This window comes from Cricetulus griseus, chromosome 7, assembly GCF_003668045.3.
Source record: "Cricetulus griseus strain 17A/GY chromosome 7, alternate assembly CriGri-PICRH-1.0, whole genome shotgun sequence".
NCBI classification, from domain to species: domain Eukaryota; kingdom Metazoa; phylum Chordata; class Mammalia; order Rodentia; family Cricetidae; genus Cricetulus; species Cricetulus griseus.
In genome coordinates this window covers 81,590,403-81,615,851 of record NC_048600.1, presented here as the reverse complement: position 1 = coordinate 81,615,851, position 25,449 = coordinate 81,590,403, and the positions used below count along the sequence as shown (strand labels likewise).

At 45.3% G+C, this 25,449-nt stretch overlaps 1 protein-coding gene across 1 annotated transcript in view; it reads left to right on the top strand.

Moving 5' to 3' along the window:
• The window catches only part of Glp2r (glucagon like peptide 2 receptor), a 59,526-nt gene extending 35,369 nt beyond the window's left edge, over positions 1-24,157 (top strand). Inside the window, exons 10-13 of the mRNA XM_027426194.2 lie at positions 3,502-3,590; positions 13,842-13,980; positions 21,442-21,483; positions 23,831-24,157. Coding sequence (XP_027281995.2) covers positions 3,502-3,590; positions 13,842-13,980; positions 21,442-21,483; positions 23,831-24,157 — 597 coding nt within the window. The remainder of the gene's footprint in view (positions 1-3,501; positions 3,591-13,841; positions 13,981-21,441; positions 21,484-23,830) is intronic.
• Positions 24,158-25,449: the final 1,292 nt, after the last annotated feature.

Here is a 25,449-nt window from a genome sequence, read left to right as displayed (position 1 = left end):
GGCCCTAGTGACATACTTCCTGTAGAAAGGCTCTACATCCTATAAGTCCCATAGCCTTCCCAAACAGTGCCATCAACTGTGGACCTAGTGTCCAAATACATGAACCCTGTGGTGGGTGGAGTGGGCATTTCTCATTCAAACACTGCAAAAGGCATTTGCTGAAGGCTTCAGTGCTGTGGGAAATGAATGCGTTTGGATGAAAGGAAGGAGGCCTTCCCCTATGCTCTCTCAGCCATTCCTTACCTTCAACAGACCACATGCATTTCAGCAGGATCCTTAAGGAAGGCATGTTTTGGCCTAAAGGAGGAGCCATACTTCTATGGCTGATCATTTTTGTCCATATAGCAGAACAAAAGAGCCAGGACTTGCCAGGTAGAAGAGATTGCTAGTATGTGACACCTTCTCCAGAGCACCTGTCATGTTAGCAATCACCACTGCTAACCTGCAGGCCCACACCTGTGTACAGATGCTAGGGTGCCAAACAAATGTTACTGAGAAGGTCACATCTGCAAAAACAGCTGCAGTATCCAGGCTCTGGAAGAGTTTTGTGTTTGAGGCTCTGAGTGTTCCCTAGCTGGTCACAAATTCCTAGAGGAGTGTTCCTTAGTTGGTCACAAATTCCTAGGGGAGGTAGTTTCATTCTTGAAGGCATTCCTCATTTATCACCTTCTCTGATGGTGCACAAATGAAGAATCCACCATCCAATTGTGGCTTCTGACTCTAGACCTCTGGAAACCTGGAGGAGCCCAGGTTCTATGATAACTGGGAATGATGATCCACTAGGGCTGTGGGGAGGTGCTTCCTTCCCGTGGCCATTGGTTGATGCCCATTTTCTCCTGTCTGGTCTCTGGGAGATGCAGAGAGGAGCAGATTCACGGGACTTTCATTTCCTAGGAGACAGTGGACTGCAGTCCACTGGCTGAAAGATTCGTCTTCTTCGTTAAGCTTGCTTTGTCAGAAAAAGGCCAGTGTCCTACAAGTTACTAAGGCAAACACACAGTGTTTTCTCATTGTGATGAGAAGCAGATATCCCATTTAAAGGGATAAATTACTTGGTTATGTTTCATTTGAACTTTTAAATTTTTTGGTATTAAATATCTTTTGGCTGGGAACTGCCTTCATTCCTATTCCTGTTGGTTTATGTTTTAGAAGCTCTAGGTTTTTCAGCAGTCAACATTGAGTCTAGTGGAGCACATGAAAGATATATATATATATATATATATATATATATATTGCATTCTATAGCATGCGTTTCAGTCTGTAGGGTTTTCCTTCTGCCTAGGGACATCTATGTTGTGCTAGATCAATGTTTGTGGAGATTTTAGTCCATGACTTGTCGCCTGATAGTCATTTATATCAGCTCTTTTCCTGTTGCATGGCAATCTTATTGAACCTTCTCTATCTTAGAAAACATTTGCCACCAAAACCAGCACTCTAAAGTCCTCATGGTCTGCTGAGGTCTGGACATGAGCATCCATCTGCCTTAAGGCATCTCTTGTGTTTGAAGCTTCCACACACACTGTCCTCCCAGCATCACCAAAGCTCTTCCTCCACACTCTGTTCCTCTCTGGGTGAATGGCAATATCACACAATAGAGGGCTACCGTGAACTCTCAGGTCATCTTTGGTCTCACAGCCAACCAATAACAAAGGTCATTTGACACACACCTAGTTTTAAATGCTCCGTTCCTTGATATCACTGAAATGCCAGGCCTGAGTTCGCCTGTCCATCATCTTCCCCAGGAACTTGGGAACTGCCTCCCAGTTCCCCTCCCTCCTCCAGACTTACCCTCATTTAATCATTCCCCTTTGCTGCCATTAAACATGGTCTTCCTGAAAAGCAGAAATTTCAATCAGATCAGGTCACTTACCTGCTTGAAATGTATCCCTGGTTCTCCATTACCTTCATAAGAAACCCAGGGCCATCAGTATGACCATGAAAAAGCCTCATTTTGGTTGGCCCTGCCTCTCCAGACTCCTCACACACCCTGCTCTCTGTATCCACATTCACACTTAGCCTACACTCAACCACTTCTACAGCCCAGCAGACTTGTGATTTCTCCTGAGTTAAAATATCAGCCAGAAATGAGACAGGGCCTGGGGGCGGATCATCTCCCAAGGCTCACACACATGTTTGTGGAGCACTGTGGGCTATTGGTAGGGAGACTTGATTCTCCCTTGTGTGACTCTTCTCACAGTGTGGTGGTTGGCTTCCCTGGATAGACTGAGCAATCCAGACAGAGGTGAGGGAAGAGGAAAAGAGGGATGGGAGAGGGGAGGAGAGGATAGAAGAGGATAGGAGAGGGAGAAGGAGAGACTCTGTACTAAGAAATCGTGATATTGCTTCTAACATGTTCTTTTCATTAGCTGTAAGCAATTAAATCTAATGAGCACACAGGGTGAGAATAGGGGGAGAAGACCAGGTTCTCCTTTTTAAAAGAAGTAGAAGGAATGTCAGAAATATTTTATAGTTTCTGTCAAAGCTGGTAGTGAAGGTCTAGATTTTCTCAGTCTGTGATGGTTATGGGAAATACCCTAGGGAGTGGAAGGCATACACTCTCCAGTGAGCCCCACTGCACATCTCAAGCTAGACACCAAGAGGACTGTAGTTCCTGTAAGTGGAACGTCTCTGAAGGGACAGGCCTCCCTCATGGAAGTGTTACAGCTCTGAAGGGAGAGGTATCCTGGCAGTCAAACACCAAGGAATACCATAAAGCCACACCACACAAATCTCATACAAGCACAAGAGGGTGGCTGCCTCTGATAGAAAGAGAAGCAGCAGGGAACTGAACAGGAGACAGGCTTATACAGGGTTTCTTGGGGGGGGGGAGTTTTCCAGGGTGAGAATTAGTGAGATTTCAAGTCCTGAGCTAGAGCAGGCTCAGGGACTGATGGATTTTTGAGTTTAGGAATTGGTAGGTTTTGGTAGATTTTCAAACCTAGAAGTGTGCTCTAACCTTTACCCTGCAGTTCTCTACTGTGAAAAAAGAGCACTGTTCCATTTAAGGGGAGGTAGCATTGTTAACTCTGGTCATAATCAACTGTCCCGTCACTGGCCAGCTATGCAAGCTTCAGTATTGTACTCATCCCCTCAAATGCTGTGCTTCTTCATTGTTTTATGGGGGACACAAAACAACTTCAGAGAGTTGTTTTGAAGAGTAAATGAACCGGTGTGGGAAAGTTCTTAGCCAAAAGACAGGTGGTAAGTACTCAATGAGTATAACTTAACAACAATGTTTGTCTTTCTCAGAGTGCTGAGTGGTAGACCTCTCTGAGGCAACATAAACTAAATGATACTCCAAGCTCCCTCCCAGACTTTCACTTCTAAGAGTCTTTGGGACAATGGGGACTACCACAGACACTTCCTGTGTGATCAGCAAACTACCAACTTGCTCCTGGTTCACATGGATGAGGAGCTGATGGCCATGCCCAGGGTGACCTTGAGATCAATAGCATGTGGCATCCACCCCTTACTTATCTGTATCTGTTTTTTGTCTTTAAGGTCAACTTCTTCATATTCCTCAAAATTCTCAAGCTTCTCATTTCTAAGCTCAAAGCCCATCAGATGTGCTTCAGAGACTATAAATACAGGTGAGTGACCCAAGGCTTGTCAACCCAAGGTTATCCTGACTCCTGTTGGTGTCACTCATGTGATGGGAAGGGAGCAACAGTGTATTCCATACTATTCTTATTCCTGTGAGCAAATACTGGACAAGAAGCAGTTACTGGAAGAAAGACTATTTTTGGCTCACGGCTTGAGAAAGTACGGTTTGCCGTGGCTGGGAAGGCCTGGCGGTGGAAGCAGCTCACATCCATGGTGCTGATAGCAGGTGTCTCATCTTCCTCACTTATTAGCAGATCAGGAGGCAGAGCTCTTGGGCCAGAAATGAGGCTGTGATATAACCTTCAATTACTGGTCTCTTCATCCCTTTGTTTGCCAGGTAGGTCCCATGTCTGACAGGCTCGACCGGCTCTAAAAGAGCACCACCACTGGGGCTTAAAGGTTTAAACAGGTGAACTCATGGAAGACATTTCGCATTCAAAGTGTAACACACAGATTGTATTCATGTATTTTTCACCTAAGGTAAGGGGGTAGTGTTGATGAAAGTTCTTGTCCCATTAGGTCCCGCCGCCCTTCTCAGCCCCAAGGAAGCACACAAAGACTTATATTAATTATTTAACTGTTGGCCGATGTCTTGGGTTTCTTATTGGCTAGCTCTGTCTTAATCATTAACCCATATCTACTAATCTATGTATATCTACATGGCCTTGTCTTACCAGAGAACACGTGTCGTGTCCTATCCTCCCGGTCTCCTCATGGTGTCCATTTCACAGTCTTCCTCTCCTCCGTTTCCCAGAATTCTCCTTATTTCCTAGTCCTGCCTATCTTCCTGTCTGGCCAATCCGTGTTTTATTCATCAACCAATAAGAGAAACATATATATATATGGTCATCCCCCCTCAGGGTAGAGTAGAGCCCTTCTGAAAAGGTGTTGGGGTAATGGTGAGACTTTTGTCAATGACTAAACTCTTCTAACCTCATGACAGTGATTTAAGTAGTGACCAGTCAAAAACCACATTAATCTCCTGTCAGGAGGTTGTGAAAATGAGTGGCTGTCTTAGTTACTTTTCTGTTGCCATCTAAGTCATCATGACTAAGGCAACTTGTAGAAGAAAGAGTTGATTGGGGACTTACAGTTTCAGAGAGATAAAGTTCATGATCAGCAAGGCAGGAAGCATGGCAGCAAGCAGGCAGGCACAGCATGGTAGCAATAGCTAAGTGCTTACATCTTGATCTACAAGCATGAGGCATAAGAGAGACACTGGGAATGCAATGTTTTTGGAAACCTAAAAGTCTACCCCTAGTGACTCCAACAAGGCCACAGCTCCTAATCCTTTTCAAGCATTCCACCAGCTGGAGACCAGTATTCAAATAGATGAGCCAATAGGAACCATTCTCATTCAAACCACCACTGTGGTTTTTGGAGCTAGAAAGCCTTGTATGAAGGGCAGTTTGTGTTGTCTTTCATTGGAGGAGTTGGAACAAGAAATGTTTAGAGTTCACAGAAATACATTCAATTCACACTTCCCTTTTCTTTGTGATTTACATTTGTGGGATCTCACCATTAGTTCTCTGTAATGACAACAGACCCTAAGCAATAAGTTAGATGATAGACTTTTATTGAACCCTGAACTGCTGTGAAAATGAATGGGTGAGGAATGAATGGCAGGCAAGGCCCCTCCTTCTATTTCTAGTTATTCTTCCAAGGTGGCAGGTGAACTTTCCCAGGGCTGGAAGGGAACATGTCTTTTAATCTCAAAGAAAGCTCTGAGTCGGGGATTTTAGTTCATCCAGCAGGCCACAAGCTGAGGGTGCAAGTGGAGGCAGCTCCAGCCATGCTGCTCACTGTGTCGAAGACTGATTTTGGTGATGAGAAGGTAGATCCCCCCATTTACTAGGTAAATATTCATTGAGTGCTTCCCATACGCTTGGACAAAAGGTGAGTATGATGAGGGCTGCACCACACCTTAGGAGCAATTTTGGCTACTTTAGCGATGGCGGAGACAATGTTATGGAGCAGACAGGAGGGAAGGGGCTGGCCACACACCCCAGCTCCCTCACTGACCCTAAATAAACTTGGCCTCTATGGTCTGTTTTCTGGTGTCTAAAATGGAAGTGTTGTGGCAGACCCATCTCCTATGAATTGTGACAACAGAATGATATTGTTTATGGGCAGGCAATTTAATCATATATGGAGGGTGGCATTTGCTCTAGACCCAGACCGCTGAGGCCATTGTCCCAAGACTCTTACTCCAACAGATCTACAAGAGTAGGTCTACTCAATTCAGGAATGAATATATATATATATATATATATATATATATATATATATATGGCATTCCTTAGGGTTTTCATCCAAATATTTGACAGAAACCCTTAGCCTTGGGGAACTGGCCTGGTCTGGGCCCCAGGGAGTCATGCTATCTCTCTTGGCGCCTCTGGTCCAGACTCCAAGTGGCCAGACAGCCTCTTTGGCCCCTTTCCCAAGGCTCAGCCTCCTCACACCACTGTTCTCAGGGTGGAACTCCAAGAACAGGCAGAGCTGCCAGAGTCCACTCAAGAAGTGTCCTCCCCCCCATTGACAAACAAGTGTTCAGACTAGAGAGTACCTCCAGAAACTACACAGAGGCAAAGACTGTAGGAGACAGAAGTAGAGAAGGTGAGTGCTATCCTAGAAAGGGATCCTATTACTGTGATTAAAAACACCATGACCAAAGCAACTTGGGGAGTGTGGTAGTTTGAATGTATTTGGCCCTATAAGCTCATAGGGAGAGGAGTGGCACTATTAGGAGGTGTGGGCTTGTTAGAGAAAGCATGGTCTTGTTGGAGAAGGCCGGATGACATGTATTTAATTCAGACCTTGAGGCCTTTAATCTGGACCACACCTTTTATTGGAATTGTATCGTTGTGGGGTGGGCTTTGAGATCTTTTCTCAAGCTTCCCTCATTGTGACAGTCAGTTGACTTCCTATTGCTTACAAGAGTTAGGACACTTGGCTATTTTTCCAGCACCATGCCTGCCTGCATGCTACCATGCTCCCTGCCAGGATAGACTGGACCTCTGGGACTGTAATCAAGCCCCTCGATGAAATGCTTTCCTTATAAGAGTTGCCATGGTCATGGTGTCTCTTCACAGCAATAGTAACCCTCAACTAAGACAGGAAGAAAGGGTTTATTACATCTTATAGCTGTAGCTCATCATCTGGGTACGTCAGGGCAGAGGGCAGAACTCAAGGCAGAAATCTGGGGGCAGGAAGAGAGGCCATGGAAGAGAGCTTCTCACTGACTGATTCCTCATGGCTTGCTCAACTTGTTCTATTATAGCACCCAGAATCACCAGTTTAGGAGTAGCTCCACCCACAATGAGCTGAGCCCTCCTATATCAATCATCAATCAAAAATGATGCCTTGCCCCTGGGCCAGTCTGGTGGGGGTGTGTTCTCAGTTGAGGCTCCTTCTTTCCAAATGATTCTCACTTGTGTCTAGTTGGCGTAAAACTAGCCAGCACAATCCAATGGTCCCATGAGACTCAAAGGCTGACACCTATGGCTTTGTAGCCATGGCAAAGTTTATCATGTTTCCCTGGGACCGTCTCCATGCTCTAGAACCTCAGTGAAGTCCTAGTAGTTGCTCAGTTTAGCTGCTGTGAGCATCTGCTGAGAGCTCGCTCTAAACCCAGCCTTGTGGATCCCATCACTTGATAGTTCCCTCAGGAAGTGTGGGATAGTGTCTTACTATGTTGGCTTCTTAGAGACTTCCCCAGGAGAGTCTGATAGACAGCCAGAGCCGAGGGCCCTTGATCTGACGCTCTAGTGACTAGCATATGGGGCTCCCTTCTTGGACCGTGGTGAATGTGTTTCTCTACCGCCTCACTGGGGAAGGGTAGGATAAGACACTGGGGAAAACTATGTGGCTGGGTAGTGACGCTTTGTGGCAGATAGAATAACTGGCTGACATGTGCAATCTGTCTGGAATCTGCCCTTTCCTCTTCCCACTCATGTTCAAGAAAAATGCTTGAGAGGAACCTTGGCATGCATCTACCCAAAGGCGTCTCTGGGAGAGAGATCTCACCTAGGGGGTTAACTACTAGACTGCTGTGCACTTTTGAAGTCTGTAGAAGGTAGAGGTGAGGGGAGGGTGTTCCTCTATAAGTCTTCATGTGCTTTTTAAGGTTTTCTGGCCTCCAGTGATCCAGAGGTCTCTGGAATAGTGCTTGGTGAGCACTCTGTCACAGCAGAGTAGGGGTTTTGACAGGTGCCTAAGAAGAAGTCCCTTTGAGCTCCTACTCTCAGCTACTTTTGGAGGAGGTAGTTCATTTCTCTGGCTAGCTTCTACAGAGTTGGATGGCGTAAGATCTGAAAATGTCTTCCTTTGAAACTTTTCTCTGCCATTTCGCTTGGCCATGTCTTTTCTGCTGACTCACTCTTTTCCCATGGAGAGCATAACCCAGTTGTTTATCGTGGTCCTATGCGTTTGTAGACCGTGGGACTTGACTCTGAGACACACCCACTCACTACGCTTTCTGAGCTGGAGAATCCTGTAACATCTGTGAGCTTGTTTGACCATTTTGCTCTTGGGAAGCCATGGTAGCTGTCACATCAGTGGGCATCGCATACCTACCCCCTTACACTGCCCTTTTTCATGCTCCCTCCATGTTAATATTTCTATGAAAACCCCCCCCTGGGGTAAAGAGAGGACCATGGTACCAGTACCTGTCACCTAAAGCCCAGTAGATTCAAGGCTGCCTTCAGTTCTGTGAGCTTCTGAGGACCTTCAGAATGTAATGCTCAAGCACTGGCCCCTCTCCAGGAGTCTATATTAGGAATGTTTAAATTAAACACATGTAGATCTCACCCAAGAGGCAAGCTTCTAGAAGCAAGAGATCCCTGTGGCTTTTTAGCTTTCCCTATGGGCCTCCATCCGCAGGCAAAGCAAACAGTAAATGGCTCTACCACCTGACTTGGAGAGGGTAAACTGAGGCAAGAGTGAAGGGCACTTACTCAGAGGCTAATACACTCTCAGCCCCTTCTCACTTCACCATTCTCTGTGGGCCCCAGCAGGGAGACATCTCTCTTTCCTTTATTAATAGCTTTACTGTATGTGATGTGTGCAGCCTGAGCTCACAATGAATTTATAGGGAAAGTAATTTCTTCACATACTCACCCCATCCTCCTGTCTGAAAGGAGTTTTTGGTGGGCAGCACAAGGGAGGGGAGATTTAATTTAGACTCATAGAGACCTTGGCTTGGGTTGGAAAATTGTATGGAGTAGATGATTAGCAGGAAGAAAAGGCATACAGGTTTAGAAGGTTTGTGTGTCATGGGAACCTTCTCAAGGCAATGAAGACACAAAGAAGTGATCAGACTTGTATATTTTAATGACTTTCTGATAAAGTACAGACAGTCATAGAGAGATATTACTGGACAAATTGGGTGTAGTCTGGCAGTAATAGAGTGGGGGGATATAGCAAGACCCGTGGGGTTCACAGGCTTCTCCTTGGGTTCACAGGCTTCTCTGTGGCCTAATATCTTCACTACTAAGGCTGTTCCTTTCTTATGGGAATAGAAAAGGCACCTCTGCAAGGAGGGTCTTAGGGCATGCTTCAGAGAGAGCTCAGAAAATCCTCCCTGAGTTACAGGCCCTGCTACAGGAGAAGGAGGGTGAAAACACAATGATTTTCCCGCTTCTGCAGTTTCATCAAATCCTTTCAGCATATTCCGTTCAGCCCACCAAGTACACATTTGAGTGTTATATCTGAACCTCATCAGCAACAGACTAGTGACATCATGAAAGGAAGCTAAATTGACAAGAATCATCAGAGCTATAGCACCCGCTGTGCTATGCCAGGGTCTTAAGTGTGCCTTAAGAGTACCTGTGTTGAAGATTTGGCCTCTGGCTTGTGGCACTATTGGAGGTAGGGTGTAGAATGTTTAGGAGGTGGAGCCTAGTAGAAGGAAATTGGTCTTTGGAAGGGGATAATTGGGGGCTGGCCTCTTTCTTTTTGCCTGCTGGTCACCATGAGCTGTGAGGCTTTGAGGGCCACGTGCTCCCCACTGTGCTGTAATGTCTCCACACAGCCCCTCTCCCCAAAAGTGTCAAGTGAGCATAGACTAAGCCTCTGAAAGTGTGACCCCCAAACACATCTCCCTACTTTGTCACAGATGTCTATCGCAGTGATAAAACACAAACTAAAACAGCTATTTAAAGGCAGGGGTTCTTTTAAAATGATGACAACTGAGCCTGGTGGCACAGGTCTGTAATCCTATCTCTTGGGGGAGGCTCAGGCAGAAGGACTGCAAGTTCAAGGCTAGCATGAGCTATAGAATGAGTTCAAGTGCAGCCTGGACAACTCCATGATGCCCTTTATCAAAATTTTAAGTAAAAAAAGAGGCCTGTGGAATTTCTTAGTGAGTGAAGTGCTTACTGTACAAGCATGAGAACCCACGTGTGGATTTCTATCACCCATGTAAAAAGGTGGGAGGTAGAAACAATAAGATCTCTAGAGGTCACTGTTCAGTCAGTCTAGCTGAATTGGTGACCTCCAGACTCAGTGAGAAACTATGTCTCAACAAAGAAGGTGGAAAGCAATTGAGGAAAACACCACACACACACACACACACACACACACACACATACACACACACACACACACTCGCACTGCATTGTCTGTCTAATCCTTATGAAGACCTTGCCCAGTAGATGCTATTATTTATATAATCTTCTATCTTCTTTCTATAAATGAGGAAACTAATGGACAAAGAGGTTGAAGAACTTGCCCAAGGCCACACTGAATGGTTGGTGACATAGCTATTTGAATCCTGACCCATGTTCTGTCCCTGTGTCCTACTGCCGTCGGTTTGAGCTGCCCACTTGCTCTGTACCCACTCATGTACCCAGAGCAGATACCTAATAAATATTTGTTGAATACTTAAAGGACTGCTACAAACTGTACCATTTAAATAAACAGACGGCTATGGATGAAGAAGAAGCACACACACAGTCTGAAAGAGTAAACATCTGTGACTATTTATGGCTTTCATCTGGTCTGGGACACAAATTGTACTTTTGTCTTAGGAGACATTCGAAGGGCATGAGTAGTGTGGAGTTACAGCCTGCATCTATCCCGAGGGCTGGGAGTGACAAAACTAGCCCACTATGCCACTAGATAAGTCATGTTTGCAGCATGGATCCTGGTTGTGGACTGGATGGAAATGGAAAACAGGTTAAATCTAACATCATCTGGAATTCATTACTAGTCTTGTTCTAAGGCCGGCTTTCTGGAGTTGACAGACTATGGCGACACCATCTGTGAACACTAGGGAAATGGAGGGAGGGATATATGGAAGCCCCCTGTGTTCTCTGTGATGGCATTCTGTAGAAGTAAGGGCATTCCAAGTTAAAAATGTACTTTAAAAATCCATAGTTGGGCCAGAGAGATGGCTCAGTGTTTAAGAACGCACACAGACCTGAGTTTCGCTACTAGAATCACCTGCTGATATCCATCTGCAAGTAGGGGATCAGATGCTTCTGGGCTCCATAGGCACCTGTACTCACATGCATACCCACATGGGCATCACACACACACACACACACACACACTCACACACACACACTCACACACACACTCACACACACACACACACACACACACACACACACACTCACACACACACACACTCACACACACACATACACACACACTCACGTACACACACACACACACACACTCACATACACACACACACACTCACGTACACACATACCAATTTAAAAAAAAAAAAACAACAAACAACTAAAGACCCATAATTGCCATATACGGCCCAAGAATCAATTGCTGTTGAGACATGGGCCCGCACATAAGTGTGTTAATGTGTGTTATTAACCCGGATAACACGGAGTAAAGAGTCGAAAGTTCAGACTCTTGTCAGCACAGATCAAGTAATATGAAGAGTGCAGGCCATGTGGAGACTGGAGACTGCAGGATCCCTCTAAACTTTAGAGTCTAAAGGGAGAACCACCAACTATGGCCGATTACCAAGCAGGAGTTTGGGGCCTGTGTTATCAGATTGCTCCAGCTTTCAAAAGATTAAAACTTGAGCATTCTCTCTTGCATCTCCTTACTAAAGATGGTTCCTATAGCAAAAATAACTCTATATCCTAAGCAAGAGTATTCAGGTCAACTCCCAAACTGTGCTCTTTGTTTTGCAACCTTTGAGCCAAAGGGGTCTAAAAAATTTCCTGAACATTCAAGCCAACAAAATAACCCTTAGGGGCTGGGCATATCGCTTGGTGGTAGAGTCATGTGCTCAGCACTTGTGAAGCCCTGGTCTCAATCCTCAGAAGCCAAAAAAGGAAAAGAAAGAAATTCTCCCTGGAAATATTCTTTCCTAAGCAACTCCCACGTGGGTGGGTGCGGAGGCAGAAGTAGAGCTGAGCTGCCTTTGGGAAAAGTACATAACCAGGTCTGTCACTCAGCTCCCCAGTCGTGGGTTCCCCTGACTGTCAAGGCTCTGGGGACATCCAGCCCACTTGGGCAGGTGGAGTCCTCCTGTGTGAAGGCTGTAAAGAAGAAAAATGTTTTGCTGCATGGATGCCCAAGCATTTGAATGCATCTCATAGACATAGGAGAAAGAATGGCATGTGGACTACTGACTGTAGTGGCTTTCTACATCTTTACCTCGTGTGTGTGTGTGTGTGTGTGTGTGTGTGTGTGTGTGTGTGTGTGTGTGTCTGTGTGTGTGTGTTGGGAGTGGGCTTCCTACTACTTTGGCTCTGTAAGTACTTGGTTTAAAACACATTACAATTAAGCTCTGTTTTTTTTCCAGTGTGGATTAGACACCAGTTTAATTTTTTTCCCTGACTATGAGTCACCTTTTCTAATTCTGTTAACCTCAAACCAAGAAAGAGATCAGTGGTAAAGTGAGGTCATTCCCAGGTTCCCCTACTTCTCAGAGTCCCCTTTGGAGTTCTGTAAAACTTCACATTCTCAGAGAACCGCCTCCAGATGTTTGGCCTCATGGGTGTCCACACTGGGACCTAGAAAGGTGTCCTTTGATGGACATGGGGACCTATTCCAGAACCCACCAAGGCACTGACATCCTTTAAGTAAATGGCATAGTGCCTGCACATACTGCTTTAAGGTTTATTTTTATTTAGGTATTATTTGTACACATCTGTGTGGGTACATGCCAGGTATGTGCAGGTGTCCATGGAAGCTGGCAGAAGGCATCAGTTTCCCGGGAGCTGGAGTTACAGGTGACTGTGAGATACTTGATGTGGATGCAGGGAACAGAACTGAGGTCCCCTGGGAGAAGAGCAAGTGTTCGTAACTGCCGGTCTATCTCTTCACCCCTTCCAGATGCTTTAGACCATCTCTGGATTATGTTGAGTACACAAAGCAGTGCGAATGCTGTGTAAATAGTTGCAATGATGCAGTGTCTAGAGCTAAATGATAAGGAAATAATTTTATACATGTTAGTAGAGACACAATTGAAGAAACAGTGTCAACCAATCTATGGTGGGTTGGGTCCCTGGGTAGAACCTACACATTCAGAGGACCCGCTCTGTATATGTTAAAGGATTTGAAAGGAATTTTAATAGCCAGCAGTGCTTGGGATTCACCAGTTTGGAGCACTCGGGCTCCAGCTGTGCACTTTGCTCTTGGGTGGTACAAAGGAATGTTTGTCTTTTGGTGTGTGTGTGTAGACTGTAAACAACCGCCATCCTCCACACCATGTACTTTATGAGGAGGATCAGTTTTCCATTTCCTGCAGCCCTCATCGTCAAAGGATTGAGGGGCAGCTAAGGGCAGTGATAAAGCCCAGCTTGGAGTATGAAGCCTGGTGTGTAGGCACAGGAATAGCCTCTTGGTGTCTATGTGGCCCTGGGCAGCTCATTTTCTTTTGCATATGAGGTTGACAGAGAAAGTACTGAATTTCCAGGGAGAGAAAGCAGCATAGGGACCTGCTAGCCACCTATTAGGAAACTTGTCAAACTTGGGTGGTATCTAAGGGTGGCAGCTACTAGCACAGAAGTGGATTATCCATCAGACACATTAAGATCTGATGGATATCCATCTGTATCTGTAGGGAATGATTCCTCCATTCATCCTGTAAATGCTCCCTGAATATCTGCTATGTGCAGGGATCCAAGAGTAGGTAAAGTCACAACGGATAAACCAGCTGTTCAACAAGAGTGGGAGATTTCCAATAAAGATGTGCAGGGCAGGAAATGTTGCCTAGGCTCAACGAGATCCTTATGACTGCTACTTGGTGTCATTTGCAGATTGGCAAAGTCAACGCTGCTCCTCATTCCTTTACTGGGGGTTCATGAGGTTCTCTTCTCTTTCATCACTGATGACCAAGTTCAAGGATTTTCAAAACTTATTCGACTCTTCATCCAGCTGACATTGAGCTCCTTCCATGTAAGTAATCTGACCGATGATGCCTTGGCTCAGAGCGGAAAAGTACTCAGGGACCAAACAGAGAATTGAGCAGAGCTGTGGACCAGTGCAGTTTTCTAGCAGCATCAGGCATTACTGGTGAGGATCCCTGACATAAGCAGGGTGTACTGATGAGGAAGTGCTGCCCGGGTCCTGCCAGCATGATTCAGTGACTCAAAAGGGATTGTTCCTGGGTTGGGATAGGTGGTGTGACTCATGATCATATTAACTGTGAGTGTCAACATGAAGCCTTTTATTAAGGGCCTATTTTTTGCCATGTTAACTGCAGAGCAGTGTCCAAATCAAACCTTTTCCATGAATCCTGTGACATTTATACAGCACACCGTACCACCAGGGTAGGGAGTAGGGCGTCCAGATCAGGAGGCTCTTGATCCAGACAGATGTGTGTGCACCAAAACTAGAAACAGGAGTTCATCTCTGGTTACCTGGGTGTTTTGGTTAACCACTGCTGACTACTTATGAACTGGCAGCTTAGCATGGCCCTCCATTTTCTTCTTTCTCATGACTTTGGGAGTCAGGTATCCAGATAGGACATGGGAAGGGTGGCTAAGCTCTGGCCCAGTGAAGCCTGCTGGGGCCCTGTGGCTTCTTTAGACATCTCAAATAGCCTGAGCTGGTGCTGGCTTCTTTTAGGTTGAATTCCTGGGGCCTCATTTTTTTTCTATCAACTGTGTTCCTTTCTTCCATTTGGTCTGAGGGGCTTGTGCTTTCCATGTGTTCTCTCCTTATGGTTTCCCCATAGGGTGACTGCCTTTTTATATGGCAGCTCAGGTCTCCCAAGACATTTGGGAACAGGGGCTGCTGGGCATTTTAAGTGCCTAGGCCTGGAACTGACGTCTTGATGATTCCACTGCACCCTGCAGTTTAAGGCAAGCCACTGTCCTGGCCCAGAATGGAGGGTGAGATTGAAGAGGGGCATGGGTTCAGAGAGGCTCAGCTCAGGAGAAAGGTCACAAAGGCAACAGACCCCAGGTAATAGTATAGGCATAGTCAGCATCTCCATATAGCAGTAGTCTTAGAATTAACCAACTTCAAATGTTGACATCAAGTGGGTCTTCTAGAATGGAGGAGAAAGAACTTGGCAAAAATTCCTTCCCAAAGACCCAGAGGCACTAGCGTATAGCTCAGTTGGTAGAATGCTGACTTAGTATGTGTGAAAAACTGGATTTGAGCCCCAGCACCATACACATATAATCCCAGAGGCCAGAAAGGATGAGCAGGGAGATCAGAACTTCTATTACATATTGAGTTAGAGGCCAGCCTGGGCTATGTGAGACCCTACCTCAAAAAATAAAGAATTCTGTCTTCTTGTAATGTAAGAAGATAAATGAATAAAATCTCACCAGTACGACTGCCTAAATATGATCTGAACAAGGACAACAACAACAGACTTGCTACATGGACAAGGGAAAGGCCACGAGGCCTCAGCTCTACATCATAAAGAACTAGGCAGCTAAGGAATGCTGACAGTGGAAGAAACACTCTTCTCTAGGGACAAGCGCACCAACTGGTAATCCAATACCAAATGGTCAACCCTGAAAATATTCATGAATAATATCATATAGACTGAGTGGGTTGTATTTAGGACTATAAATATACACATACATGCCTGTAACAGCAATTAATGAAAAAAAAGGGTTATGAATTTGAAAGAGAGCGAGGAGGGGTATATGGGAGGGTTTGGAAAGAGGAAAAGGGAGAAATGATACAATGATATATAATCACCCCCAAAGAGAAAATTCACCAAAAGAACAAAAATAAAACTGCAGTGTAAAGTAAGCCTGGCCTACAGTGAAGGAGTGGAGACAGAACCAGACAGAACTGGACAGGACAACTGTCAACAGTAAGCATTTTAGGACACTGGAAATCTACTGGGACTAGGGTTTGTTTCAGAAAGATTACCCAAACAGAATAGGGAAAGTGGGAGGCCACCACCGTTTCACTGAGCCTGTTTGTCTACATGCCCCACTCATCAGTGAGGAGATCCTGGTGAGAGTTAGCACTCTCCTGCAGGAGGCTGGTGTGATTGAGACTGGCATGAGAGCAGGAAAACCCACAGGCTTGGGTGTCGGTCAGCTACAAAAGAATAGCAACTATTTACAGATAAGCAGGAAGGCAGAGGTATGGTGGGGTTCAGAGGGGGGAAGGAAAACGGTGTCAATCAGCTCCCTGGCCGGTAAAACTGTTTCAAGATAAAAGGCAAAAATATGTTCTTGGGTAGATAAAGACAGAGAGAATTTGCTGATAGTCTTGCAAGGGGTTTCAAGGAAAGTCCTTCAGGTTGGGGGCAAAAGACAATGTACAGAAACTCAATTTCACAAGAAGTTAAACACTGCCAAAAGTATATGTAGCTAAATAAGAGAGACAGCATGGTACACTTCTTTTTTCTTAACTGATTTAGAAGACACAAGATGATTGTACACTGTAGTAATGATTATGTTATTGGGTTTACAACATAAAAAGAGCATATATACATCACAATAGTAGCTCAAAAGAGGAATGAATAAATGGAAAAATACCAAAAAGTTTGTATTTTACCAAAATGAAGTTACTACAAATTATAGTTAATATAAAATAAAGTGTGACAAGTTAGGATTCATACTATAATCTCTGGAATATATGCTATTTAAATAACTAAAATGTAGCAAAAATACCATCAAGGGATTGAATTGGTGAATTGGCATGGTGAAAAGTCTCTTTGACACTCTTTCAGTCTCATGATGCCCTTGCAGAGGAGAAGTTGTTGTACCCATCCAAAAGCCCAAAAGCTGGGGCAAGTGCTAAGAAACTCAAAGATGAGAATTTTATCTGGAAGTTTAGTCCTTGCCTGTACCCATTATGTCACATTGTACATGGTGGGTATCCTGTAAAGGTTGTAACTAGGAGACACCAAGTTCCCTTACCACACTCTCCAGACTTCTGCCACCAGGAGGGGCCAGGTACTGAGATCCTGTACAGAGAACAGAGAAAACATGCTTGCCTCCTTCATTCTCACCAGGGACCCAGGACACAGCCTGGGACATGGCACAGCAAGGAAATGACACCTTCCTTTCCCTCCTATCAGAGCTAGATTCTTTGTGGCTTTAAACTGAGACATCAGTCCCATTGGTAGCATTTATTTCCTATCATTGAAGTATGTTTAATTTATTTCAGCCTTTTGGGGGATTTCAAAAGCTAAGAGTAATTTGACTTTCCTGTGTTGCTTGGCTCTAAGCCTCTGTAAAAGGTAATCTCAAAAGAGAAAAGCAAAACAAAAGCAAATCCTCCAGCTGTTTGGTTGGGAATATTTGGTGGCCCCTTTGGTATACTGGTTAACATAAACCCCAAATCACCTGATATCACACATCCAAGACAGGTTGAGGGCCAGAGAGTCATGTGGAGATATGGGATCAAATTTTTAAGGAGGAAAGTTCACTTACCAGACTCCTTAGGCCTGGAGAATGCTATGGCCATTTGTGTAATTAACCGCCTCTGGATTAAAGCAGTAATCACTATGATTTTTGATGATTCTGCGGGTTGGGCTGTTCAGGCTCCATAGGTGTGGTCTTTTTGGATACATGTAATTTAGGCTGGACCTGTAACCATCTGAAGGCTTAATCAGGCTGGAACATCCTTAATGGCTCATTCACATGACACGGTGATGTGACCTGTGGGCCAGGAACTCAGCAGGGACCATTCATCAGTGAGCTTCATTTTTTTTCATGTATCTTGGGTATCTCAAAACACAACAGCTGGATTCTTGGAGTACACCAAGAGCAAATGTTCCAGGAGGAAGCAAGCGGGAATCTCCGCCCTTCGAAGGCAGAGAAGCTCAGAAGTAAATACCTAACTGGATTGATGCGTTCACCACAGTATGCTGGTAAACAGTCATAGGGTCATCTTAGATTCAAGAGGAGGGTAAACGAGATTCAGGTTTTAATGTGAGGGACAGCCTGAGCCTGTATTATGAGGAGAAATGCTGGGGCCTTCTTTGGAAATGAGCTGCCACCGTGGATCATGGTCCAGCCATGAGTGGAAGCTCTGCTAATGTGCTCGAGCTACTGAGGAACGTGAAGTTTCCCGGTGATTCGTGTTCTAAACCAGGATGGAGACAGAAAGCATTTGGCTGTAGGCAGAGATGGGCAGACAAGGAGAGGCATGTCTGGTGCATTCCATCTTAGTGACTTTGCAAAAGGAACCAGTGTGAGCAGGCATTTGTCCCAATGGGTTCCTTTCCTCACTGCCTCAGAAGTCCCCCTACCCTTCAAAGGTTTAAAACGTAGAGTGCTTCGCCACCCTCCCACTATCATCAGGTCTTCAGAGCAATTGCCACATGTTGGGGACATGTGAAGAGAGAGCCGTGTGTTCTGTGGAACAGGAGCAGGAGTCAGACTGCAGGGTGTTCCTAAAGCAGTGAAGTGAAGCCACACTTGTCATGTGAATCCGATTTGGCCTTCTGGCACACCAAAATGTGTTCTTACATCACATCCTCAGAGGCTGTTACTACTTTTCCTGTGACCCCGCAGCAAGCTCCGTTTCAATTGCGTATGTGAAAAAGACGAACCGTACTACCAAGCCCCCATTCAGAAGTATGGCTGTGGACTCTCCAGGTGCACAGGAAAAGGGAAACCCCACACTTATGGGCTGAATCTGAGCTGGGAGGTGCCTGGCCTTATTCAGAAGGGACATGTTGGCAGAGGTGAATATAAAAAAGATCAGAGAAAACTTTCTCCCAGGGCCATATTTCATTAGTGTCAAGAGATAGGAAATCTGGGTATAATGGCATATACCTTTAATCTCAGGATTTGGGATACTTATATAGGAGTTTTGAACCAGTCTGAGCTACAGTGTGAGACCATGTCTTAAATAAATGAATAAATAGGTTAGATAAAGAGTCAGCCTATTATTGTGACCCTTCAGTTGGAGATGTGCCCTTTCATTGTGGGATCTGGCATTTTGAGAGTTTTCCTTTAAACCCTCAAGTGCTCGGGCCCACACATATTTGTTCTCATATGTCAGACACACAACACAGACTCCATAAATCCCCACAGCAGTTAGGGAAAGTCGAGACATGTATTCTAAGTAACTGTGAACAGAATAGAAAATAAGACATGTCATCACAGTTTAGAAGTAGCTTGACATTGTACAAGACAAAAACCCTTTATCCCAAGTGACGGAAGCCCAACTCATTCATTCATTCATTTTATAAATGCATAATGCATTTTTATTATGTGCCAGGTTATTTTCAGGTGCTGGGGATCTGGAAAGTGAAGTTTATACATGGATGCTACTCTCACTGTGGGTGATACAGAGAAGGGCTGGCAATAGCCAGATAGCAATGTAACTCAAGTCCTTATTCAAGTTGGACAGCCTGCACAGTCCTCTTTGTAATGACTATGAGCTGAGATCTGAATTTTTTTTTTTTTTTGGTTTTTTGAGACAGGGTTTCTCTGTGTAGCTTTGGAGCCTATCCTGGCACTCCCTCTGGAGACCAGGCTGGCCTGAGATCTGAATTTTAAGAAACCAAATTAGGTAGAAACTTGTGGAAAGAACATCCCAGGAAACAGAAAATGTGAGGGGACTCGAGGAGCAAGTGAGCTGTGGTATACCTGAGTAACATCTGCACCCTTGTTTAGGCCCCAGCCATACTGAATGGCACTGACCCTGGTGGCAATTAGGTTTCGTATGATGTCAGAGGCTAAGTCATTCACTGAAAGGGTTGCAGCTTCCGCCTGACTTATCCTTTCTGGCAAAGTCAGTTCACCTAAGCAACTCCAAGGACAATGAACTGGGACTTACTGCTTTCAAGCTAAATGAATCTGAACATAAGTAGAGATTCTGAACACAACACCTTTGCCTAGGACATATTCTGCAAGACCATTTGAAAATTAATTGATACAGAACCATTGTTACATGAAGAGGAAATCTTTGTTTTTAAGGCTGTGATTATATTTTACTGTGAAATCAGAAATTTTCTGAGGTGTGGGCCAATTTTTAAAATAACAGTATGGATATGGCTCAGCAGTTAAGAGTGCTAGCTGCCCTTGCAGATAACTTGAGTCTGGTTCCCAACACCCACAACACACGGCTCAGAACAGCTTGTAACTCCAGTTCTCAGGGATCCCACACACCCTTCTGTCCTTTGCAGGTACCTAAACACATGTTCAAATACACACACACATACACACATACACACACACACACACACACACACACACACACACACACACACACTTTAAAATCTTTTAAAAATAGTGATTTGAAGCATAATCTACAACAGTACAGCTAGATCTACCAGAACAAGCTCACAAGCCTTTTAAGCTCCCACATCTCAAGTCCATGCATTAGGTGTCTGTTGTATATAGTTTGGTGACTAAAACAATAAGGATTTGCCATCCCATGCCATGTTCTTTGGATGAGGGTTTGGCAGTCTTTCACTGGACATTCTGGCTTAGGGTCACCAAGGCTCCTGGACTATAGTGGCTGAGAGAAAATGGAGCATGAGATGAAGTCAGCACCACAGAGGCTTGGAGCCCAGATCACCTCCATGCTTAGAGGAGTTTATTTTGTGCTAAGTGAGATGAGAAACCATTGGAGGGAAATAATCTGTCATTTCAAAGGAAATGGTTTGACAAGAGCAGAGGGTGTTTATTGAATCACATAAATGAAAATTTCAGGACCAGGCATAACTGGATGCAGGTCCACAAACAATCCACAAGCAATCTGTCTCCCACCATCACTGGTCTCTGTTATTGGCTTCATGCCCAGGAAGGCACGCTCTCTCTCCATGTTATGGGAAGATGTCAGCAGTATCTCTGAGCATACACTGTCCATAATTATAATTATTATGACAGACACAGGGGAGAGAACACAATTTCCTCTCCTTTCCAGTGAAAAGAGCACTAATTGGCCTTGCTCCTGTCACAGAGCCTGTTTGGGCCAATTATTATGGTGATGGCCATCCTAAAACATAAGAACCTCATGATTGACAACGATGCCATGAGCTCAGGATATGAGACAAGGGAACGAATACAAGTTGGCAGCATGTGGGAGGCAGGCAGATCTCTGTGAGTTCAAGGACAGCCAGGGTTATACAGTGAGACCTCATGTCAAAGAAAGAGGAGAGAAAAATGAACTTAGTCAGTAACCACCATGGAAAAGTAGAAACGGGACTGTGGCCTTCCCTGTATTTGTGCCATTGAATGAATGACCCACGATCTCAGGGGGCAAATTATCATGGACTTAAGGGCACTCACAAGCACCCAGAAGGCTACCTATGTGCTTAGTGTGTGTTGGGGTAAGAAGAGACACCAACATGGCTGATCCCAGTCTGTGTAAGTACCACATTAGGCCTCTTCCAGGGGATCCTAGGACATTGCTGGTGACTCTCAGGTACATTTTCTACCAAGTAGGAGTTCATACTACTTTTTCTTTTTGTTCCAGGGATTTCTGGTGGCCTTGCAGTATGGCTTTGCCAATGGAGAGGTATGTTTCTTACACTGCCATCCGTGCTTCTGGTGAGGTGGAGGTAATAATTCTACTCTCCCTAGGGGTTTCCATTTGGCTGACTGTATAACTGTCACTGGCATGCATTGGCACAAGTTTTTGTTGTGAGCATCCATTAGAGAAAACAGGAGGTGGTGTAGACTCATGGAGTGGTATGAGAAGCTCAGAACTCAGCCCTCGGTCTGTTGGAGACATGGAAGGTTTAAAATGGCATGGAAGAGACAAGCTGGGACTTTAGCGTCTAAAAACTGCACCCAAGCACTGGCTGACCACTTAGGAGCTTTGTGGATTAGTCATTTGGCTTCAATTTTCTAATTTGCAAAGTATTAGTAAAAGCTTGCCCTGTTCACAGTGGTGCCCTGGGCATGTTCAGCTTTCTGTTACTATAACAAACACATGAGATAGTCAACTTACAAGGAAGGAAAGGTTTACTTGGCTCATGGATGCAGAGGTTTTGGTCAATGGTTGTTTGCCTGACCACCTTGCCTTTGGGCCTGTGGTGAGAACATTCATAATGATGGCAGTACATAGTGGAATGAGATGCTCACCTCATAAATATGGGGGGGAGGAGGAAAGGAAAGGCAGAGAGGGAAGAGAGAGAGAGAGAGAGAGAGAGAGAGAGCTCACATTCTAATAACCTTTTCCTTCCATTAACCCTTACATCTTAAAAATTCTACCATCACCCAATAGGGCCAGGGGCTAGAGACTAAGCCTTCAATGCAAAAGCCTTTCACAAACTACAGTACCTGGGGAAAGAAAGACTTGATGGGGCGAGATGCAGATGCAGAGGACTGCGTTTTCACGAGTCAGTAGTTTCCAGTCCCCTTTCATCCTTCCCACCCTCCACCCCAGGGGCTGTCTCCTCTAATAGAGCATAAACCATCTCAGCAGCAAACCCCGCTTCTACTCTGTCAGTGCTTTTTCTGCATCTCCACATGGGAGCTCCTTGTCCATCAGGCAGGTTCTAGCTGAAAAGTCACAATGCAAAGTCCCCACCTGAACACTGTATCTCCAGCTTCCAGAGTCCCATCAAAAGGCAGAAAACACTGGTAGAAGATTTTAAACTTTATTTAGGTCTAGGGCCAGGCAATGTTCCATTCTATGAAACACAATAAATATTCCAATAAGCAGGGCAGAAGGGCTTGTTTTAATAGATAGAAAAGGAATGGGGGAAGGAGAAATTAAGAACAAAAATGATTGCTTCAAAGTGACTTTTCTTGTAAGATGGTGTCCTGGTTAGGGTTTCTGTTGCTACAATGAAACACCATGACCAAAAAAGGAAGTTGGGGAGGAAAGGATTTGTTTGGCTTACACTTCCACAGCATCAAATAAAACCAGGACAGGAACTCAAACAGGGAAGGAACATGGAGGCAGGAGCTGATACAGAGCAGTGGAGGAGTGCTGCTTACTGGCTTGCTCCCCGTGACTTGCTCAGACTGCTTTCTTACATGGCTACCAGCCCATGGGTGGAACCACCTACAAAGGTCTCTAGGCCTTTCCCCATCAATCATCTATAAAAACAAACAAACAAACAAACAAACAAAAAAAAACCCTACAGGCTGGCATACAGCCTGATCTTATGGAGGCATTTTCTTTTTCTTTCTTTCTTTCTTTCTTTCTTTCTTTCTTTCTTTCTTTCTTTCTTTCTTTCTTTTTTTTTTTTCGAGACAGGGTTTCTCTGTGTAGCTTTTGGAGCCTATCCTGGAACTCACTCTGGAGACCAGGCTGGCCTCGAACTCACAGAAATCCGCCTGCCTCTGCCTCCCGAGTGCTGGGATGAAAGGCGTGCGCCACCAACACCCAGCGAGGCATTTTCTTAATTGAGGTTCCAGATGACTTTAGCTTGTGTCAAGTTGACATAAAACCATCCAGCACAGACAGGCGCAGGCATTTATGTAGAGAAGTGCCCAGTGAACATGCAGTAACTCCAAGCAACTTTTTTGTAGATGGGTTAAGGTAGAGGACCTTTGTTATCATGTCAGATGAAACAGGCCTTCTGGGGAAATTTGGCTGGTAACTCTTTGAGTTTATTTTGGTAGAATAGAAACAGCATGGGTGACTGTGATTTTCAGCACAGGAACTTAGAACCAGATCATGGCTCCTATAGTGTTCATTTAACAGCCTTCACCACATTCCCTGCTTCCTTTGTCTCATAGTATCTTCAGCATCTGTGCTTGTGTCTCTTGTTTGTCTTTGTTCTGCTCCATCTATAAAAGCTAAAGGTAGCCCCAAGATAGCCCCCTGTAGCCTCTTAATAAATACCTGCTGAATGGACATGTGATCACTCACTCCAAGATAGTTACCCCACCTTTGTCTCACCTGGCAGGTGAAGGCCGAGCTGCGCAAGTCCTGGGGCCGCTTCTTACTAGCTCGCCACTGGGGCTGCAGAGTCTGTGTCCTGGGGAAGAACTTCCGGTTCCTGGGGAAATGTTCCAAGAAGCTGTCAGAGGGAGATGGTGCTGAGACACTTAGGAAGCTGCAGTCCTCAACCTGCAGCTCACACTTGGCCTCTGAGACCCTGGGGGAGCTGGGGGCTAGACCTCACCAGGGCCGTGGAGCTTGGCCCCGGGGAAGCAGCCTGTCTGAGAGCAGTGAGGGGGACTTCACCCTGGCCAATACCATGGAGGAGATTCTGGAAGAGAGTGAAATCTAAGGCAGGGTCCAACGCGCCAGCCCTATGACTGTGGACTCCTGAGAGGGATGTTGCTGAGCCCAGGATCCTCCCCCTCCCTCTCACTATGCCATTTTGACATGAAGTTCCTCCTGGGTTGTCAAGCTCTGTATAAGTGAGTCTGTGTAATGCCCATGGCTCTTCCTGCCATGGTCGCCCTACTGGCTCCTCTGCCAGGTGTATTTCCCAGAATGCCCACTGGTCTCTGGGGCCTTGCCCTAAATTCAAGTGAATGGAGCCTGCCATGAAGAGAAGTCACTTATTAAATAGGGTTCAGATAGTATCTCCTTCCCCTTCATGGTACATGGTCTCCTTCTGGGTGTGGGGTACCCTGGAACCCCACAGGAAGCTTTGAAGTATTAAGTCCTCAGGATCATGGCCAACATTCTGAGAGAAGAAGTCTGAGATGATGACTAGGAATTGGAAGTGTCTGACAAGCATCTGAGTAAATTCTGGGAGGTTCACCCTTGGCAAACCCCGGACAGGATGGATAGAGTAGCTACTATGCGTTTGCTGCTCAGGGGACATACCACTCTCCTTGGATAGGGTGTGAGCCCGTGTTGTCCCCCAGACCTTTCTTCTCTCTGTTTCTCTTCTCTTCCTCTTCTGTCAAGTCTAGCCTCCCTGTTTCCATCTCAGTTCTGTTTGGGGTTGACAGTAGTTTGAATGTCACAATACTGCATGTTAGTGTCTGTCTCCATTGCTGTGACCAAATACCTGGCAAGTGGAGCTTTAATGGAGGAAGTGCTGTGTGGGTTCATGGTTTGAGAGTGCCGTCCATCAAGGTGAGGATGGCATGGCGATGAGGGAGGCTCTAGTGGAGGTTCATGTAGGATCATGAGGCGGCTCATGAGGTGGCTGGTCACTGTTCTTGTCAGCATGCTGGTTCGTTTTTTGTCAACTTGACACAAACCTAGACATCTCTGGGAAGAGGGACTCTTAACTGAGTACTCCCTCATCATGTCCCATAAGCAAGTCTGTGGGGGCATTTTCTTGATTAATTATTGATGTGGGAGGGCCCAGCCCACTGTTGGTGATGGCACCCCTAGGCAGGTGGTCCTGGGTTGTATAAGAAAGCAGGCTGAGTGAACCATGAGGAGCAAGCTGCACTCCTCCATCGTTCCTGCCTGTGGTGCTGCTTGAGTTCATATCCTGACTTTACTTAGTGATGGACCGATGGGGAAGTGTAAGCCAAATAAACCCTTTCCTCCCTAGATTGGTTTTGGTCATGATCTTTATCATGGCAAAATAAAGCAAATCAGGACAGATACTGG